Source organism: Lactuca serriola, chromosome 7 (assembly GCF_051521515.1).
Source record: "Lactuca serriola cultivar US96UC23 chromosome 7, Lser_US96UC23_V15, whole genome shotgun sequence".
NCBI lineage: Eukaryota > Viridiplantae > Streptophyta > Magnoliopsida > Asterales > Asteraceae > Lactuca > Lactuca serriola.
The window spans coordinates 1,039,001-1,045,000 of NC_136414.1; the positions used below are offsets into that span (position 1 = coordinate 1,039,001).

At 36.6% G+C, this 6,000-nt stretch overlaps 1 protein-coding gene across 1 annotated transcript; it reads right to left on the reverse strand.

Annotated features, from left to right (window-relative positions):
• Window positions 1-2,159: 2,159 nt before the first annotated feature.
• On the reverse strand, window positions 2,160-2,573 carry LOC145061887 (uncharacterized). Its single transcript, XM_079009467.1, has one exon. The coding sequence runs from the start codon at window positions 2,571-2,573 to the stop codon at window positions 2,160-2,162; it is 414 nt and encodes a 137-aa protein (XP_078865593.1).
• Between the last annotated feature and the right edge of the window lie 3,427 nt (window positions 2,574-6,000).

The window sequence follows — 6,000 nt, forward strand, 5'->3', positions numbered from 1 at the left end:
GGAAGCTAAACTATTTGACTTTCTCATCGAAACAAAGATTCCATCTGCGAGACGCTTGTTTTAATCTATAAATGGATTTCTTAAGCTTACACACTCTATTAAGATGCTTTGCATCGACAAAAACCTCTGGCTGACTCATGTAAACATCCTCAGCCAACTTCCCATTAAGGAAAGCTGTTTTGACGTCCATCTGCCATATTTCATAGTCATGAATTGCAGCAATGGATAACATCACCCTAATAGACTTTATCTTTGCAACCGGTGAGAAGGTCTCATCATAGTCAACTCTGGGAGTTTGAGTAAAGTCCTTTGCAACCAATTGCGCCTTATAAGTGTGTACCTTCCCATCCATGTCGGTCTTCTTCTTGAAGATCCACTTGCACCCGACCGTCTTACGACCTGCCACATTGTCAACCAAATTCCAAACTTAGTTGTCATACATGGACTAAATCTCGTTGTCCATAGCCTCTTTCCATTTTGCAGACTCTGGGCCTACCATGGCCTCCTTGTAGCTATTAGGTTCGTCTAAATTTACTAGTGTACTATCACTAATAAACGTATCCCCTTCAGTGGTAATATGGAAACCATAAAACTGGGGTGAAACTCTAACTCTTTCGGAACATCTAAGAGGTAAGGACTCGTCAATCGGTTCAACAGGAGTTTGCTACTCATGTTGAACGCCAGTGTTAGAGGTTCCTTCATCGTTCATTTCTTGACGCTCTTCAAGATCGATTTGCCTCCCACTGTTCCATTGGCTTATGAGTTATCACTCTTGGAAAACCCCTATCCTCACAACGAAGACAACATTGTCACTCGGTCTATAGAAGAGATATCCAAAGGACTTCTGCGGGTAGCCGATGAAAATACACCGCTCACTACAAGGTTCGATCTTGTCGTGAGTCTCTCGTCTTACGAAAGCCTTGCAACCCAAACCTTGATACGTGACAATGAGGGAGCTTTCCCTACCCCCCGCATCTCATGAGGTGTTTTGGAAACCTTCTTTGTATGGACTAAATTAAGGATATGGGCGGCAGTCTCTAAGGTATACCCCCAGAATGAGATAGGTAGCGAAGCACGAATCATCATGGAACGAACCATGTCTATCAAAGTTCGATTATGCCTCTCAACTACACCATTTAACTGCGGTTTCCTAGGTGGCGTTAGTTGCGAAACTATTCCACATTCCTTGAGGTAGTCATGGAATTCAAGACTAAGGTACTCTCCACCTCGATCGGATCGAAGCATCTTGATTTTCCTGCCCAACTGATTCTCCACTTCCTGCTTTAACTCTTTGAACTTTTTAAAGATTTCTGACTTGTGCTTGATTAAGTAGATATACCCATATCTGCTATAATCATCGGTGAAAGTCACATAGAAGCAGCTCCATCCCTTGTGGTAGATCTAAAGGGCCCACACACATCAGTGTGTATGAGATCTAATAAACCCTCACCACTTTCACAAGTACCAGTGGAGGGTGACTTGGTCATCTTTCCAACTAAACAAGGCTCGCACACGTCATCGTCCCTAAGGCCAAATGACTCTAATAATCCATCCTTTTGGAGTTGGGCTATGTGTTTCTTGTTAAGATGTCCAAGACGACAATGCCACAAGCAAGCTTTGTCCAAACTATTGGATGAATCGATATGCAACACATCATTTCCTAAGTTGTCTACAACCATCACAATTTCATATATTCGATTACAAGGCAATGCTTCAAAATAGAAAACGCCATTGAGATAAACATTAATAGAACCCTTTTCATTATCAAATGAATATCTACATCCTTTCCTATACAAACCATGAAAAGAAATGATGTTTCTTTCCATTTCCGGCGAATAGAAATAATTATTCAAATCTAGTCCTAATCCATTACTAAGCACTAAAGAGTAAACTCCAATCTTGGTGACATGCGACGATCTTCTATTCCCCATGATCAAGTTTATCTTCCCATGCTCCACATCCCTATTTCTTCTTAGGCCATGCAAATCAAAACAAATGTGAAAACCAGATCCTGTATCAAGTACCCAAGAAATAGCATCTAATGAATCATTAGATTGAATAGTGTAAATACCCGTGTAGGATGGCTTGATCTTTCCATCCTTGATATCTTGTAGGTACTTTCGGCAGCTTTGTTTCCAATGCCCCTTTTCGTGGCAGTATTAGCACTCTGCATCCTTTAGGTTAGAGGTGGGTGAAATGGGACCAACCTTGGTTCCACTAGAAGAGGAGCCATCGTGGGACTTTCCTTTATGGTGGTTTTTTGAAGGAGCCTTCCTCTTCTTACCCTTCCCCTGCCCAATACCCAAGACAGGGGCAGTAGTATAAGTTGATGCAACATATTTATCCTTGAGGTTGCTCTCAGCAGTCCTCAACAACCCTTGAAGCTTGTTTAACTTGATCTCCTCTTTGTTCATGTGGTACGTCATGTAGAAATGGTTGTAGCAAGGAGGTAAGGAGTGAAGAACTATGTCAACTGCTAGCTCCTCATTGAAGTCTACATTTAACTTCTGCAGGCGGTCAACATATCTTTGCATCTTCTGGAGATGAGCAGTGACAGACTCTCCGTCTTTCATCTTGGTCGTGTTCATCGAAGTGATGATCTTTTACCTCTCCTGCCTCACACTTTGATGGTACTATCCATTAAATCTTGATTCATCTCATAGGGGTAGAAGTCCTCATAGGACTTTTTGGAGTTCTGCCATTATGGTGGCAAGCATGATGCAATGGACTTTTGTAGCATCTCGCTCGTGAGTCTCATATGCAACAATCTCCTCGGGAGTCGTAGTTTCTGTTAGGGTGCAAAGTCACTCTTGGATGTAATGTTTTAGTGTTACCTTCTTGTATGAGTAAATGGGTTGAGTCTTTCCTATAAATAGGAAGTGAGTGACTCCCATTATAAAAGGAACCATTTGGAGTGTTAGACTAGAGAGAGAAAATTTATATAAACCCATTTGTATATTCTTTCTAGATCTTATATGAGCTTACAAAGATTTATTTACTCCTTGTGTTCTTGAGTATACATGATGATTCACTAGATCTTTTCTTATTCCGCACATGCCATCATAATCAACAACACTACAATTGGTATCAGAGCGGGTGTTCTTGATTTGATCAAGAATTGATCCATGGTGGCAATCTTGATTTGGTGATTCATTTTTTGATCTTTGATCTTCGTGTTATTAAGAGTTTGGATTCTAGAAATCAAATTCATCTTTGATTCTATTCAAAATTTGATTTTCTTCACTAGAATTCAAGTGATTTTTACTTTCTCTCTCTAGAAAAACCAATTCAAAATCACTTTCTCTCTCTAGAAATCTTCAAGTTTTTGTGATCACGGTGCGTTTGGAGTATGATTCTTGGGTTGTAATCGTTGAAGTTGTAAAATACAAGGTCAACGAATTTGAATTTTATGGGTTATTGTTATGTGGGTTGATTCTTGGGTTGTAATCGTTGAAGTTGTAAAATACAAAGTGATTGATTTGATAAAACTAAGGAAACTATTGAAATAAAATTAAGTAAATTCAGCAAGGTAATAATGAAAACTAAAATAACCGAATAAACAAGCACACCCAAAAATTCAACGAATTAACAATTACGAGAAAAATGGGATTTAGTTGACTTATACGAGTTCAATGGTTCTTCTAATGCAATTAACTTGACAAACCAATTATGTAGAACTGAATAACTTAACACCAACAAAAAGTTATCAGTTACCTCTCGATCTCATGATTCAATTTAAAAACATTCACTCATATCTCTATGTAGTTCATGATTTTAAAAAGCATTAAGTTCAATGGTTTTGTTAAAAATGCCCTAACACACGTCTATGTTAAGTTTAAGCAAGATAATGAAACCTCACATTTATATTCAAACGATGTCCCAAATACAGCTTCTCTCGATGTCAATATTGCATGTAAATATTAAAATTGTAACCAAGCAAAATAACCTAACTAATGTTGATCAAGTGCTAGCCAAAATCAAAATTACCGGTCAAAATTCACATTTTTTAAATAAGCACACATTTGAATATGCTATTCGATTTCAACAAAATTGGTTCAAACAAAATCAACTACATTAAAATTACCATGTGGCCCTGGTCAACCAAATCCACAAAAAAGTTTACTCCATTAAACTAAAATCAAAAACCATAACAGTGAGCAAATAAAAGTTAAACATCATCATTACTCAAATCCTAATTATTTAAATAACTTAAAATCATATCTAATTTCAAAGGTAAAGACTTTAAAAGGAAAATAAAACACCAGATTGTTTTGCACCCAATTGTCGTGGTTACACAGGGAAGTCAAAAACAGAACTTTTGTTTCTTTGCGTCACTGACGTACATGCCCTCTTTCTTTTATTTTAGTTGTGCATGGATGATAATTGAGAAAGATTGTTATGGTGGATCAGGTGTAAGGAACGACGGTAGTGTAGGTTTCTTTGCGTAGGTTTTTCTTGTGGTTTCCTCTCTGTATCTCCCGTCCGAATCCCCCAATTGATCACGTAATATATATATATATATATATATATATATATATATATATATATATATATATATATATATATATATATAAAGCATAATACAATCTTGCCCCTCCAACTTTCATGAATGGTGCAACCTTAGCCCCTAGCTTTTAACTTTCCGCATGGAACAACTTTAGCACTTGATCTTTCACTTTTACCATTGTACAACTTTAGTCTACCACATTGCACCTTATTTTCGAATTGGAACTCTTCCAGCAAACTAACCCCAACTTCCACGTTGATTTTGAATTGGAAAACGACTGAATTAGTGAAAACTCAAAACACGAAACTTGTAGATAATTGTGTCTAATTTCCGAAACATCTTGAATCGCCTAAATCGGAGTCCAGAGTTCTCAATTGGTAGCACAACAACTTGGAAGCAATGGCAGGCCCTTGAGCTGTCAGGTGGCAAGAATTTAAGATTGCACAAGTTTAATCCATATGAGTTTGGATTTGTCATTATCCTTGTCTTGTGACTATGGTTTTGACAATTCACATGAATAATAACACATACACCATTAAATCTAAGTGTCATAAGGTTTCTCTCCGATTCATGAAAATGATGGTGAGGAAATACTTTCACTAAGTAGATTTTAGCTAGATAGCAATTATGATATTTGCATTCTCAAAGGCGTTAGTGGAGCATGTGTGGTTAACCGGCACACTAACATGGACTTGTGAATAGTGGCAAAGGTCTAAACAATCGAGACTATGATTACGACATCCCTTTTCATAGTTCTTAAAATTGTTTAGACACACAAGTGTGCTATCTAAGGCAAGGTGTATGATTTTGATAAAGTTTTATCAAAGCAATCTAGTATCAGAAATCTGAACTTTGGTAAGAAAGTCAATAAAGTATTGATTTCTAGAAGTCCAGCTGATTTCTGAGTACATGTCAAAGCTAGTGGGAGCATAAGTGTTATGCTAATAATCATCATGTTAGTGGGAGCATGATAATTATGATAAGTATTGCAAGTTAGCAATGGTAATTATAGGAAACAAAAGTTTCAATTGGGAAAGAGTTGTTTTGCTATAATTAAGGGAGAGGAAATTATACTTCATCTCAAATCTATAAGCTTAGATCATGAGGTTTTAATCATTTAATCAAGGATATATATATATATATATATATATATATATATATATATATATATATATATATATATATATATATATATATATATATATATATGAATTTCATGTTGGAATGGCTCAACATAAGGAAATTCTGTATATGGGTCCATTATTTGCGTTCTAAAATTCGATTATGATTATGGCATCCCTTTTCATAATCTGAATTATGAGAACTTGTCAAATAGAAATGGAAATGTTATAGCAAAAGACTGGTTTAGTCTTTATGTGAGACATCATGAATCCTGTCCCATATGCTTCGGATATAGGATCGATTACATGTGCTATATTCATCCTTTCTAAAATTTTCCAAATGCTTAGGGCATTAATAAGGGAAAAGGTCTA

Coding starts and splice junctions, on each gene's coding strand:
- LOC145061887 (XM_079009467.1), bottom strand. CDS start 2,573: ATGAAAGACGGAGAGTCTGTCACTGCTCATCTCCAGAAGATGCAAAGA.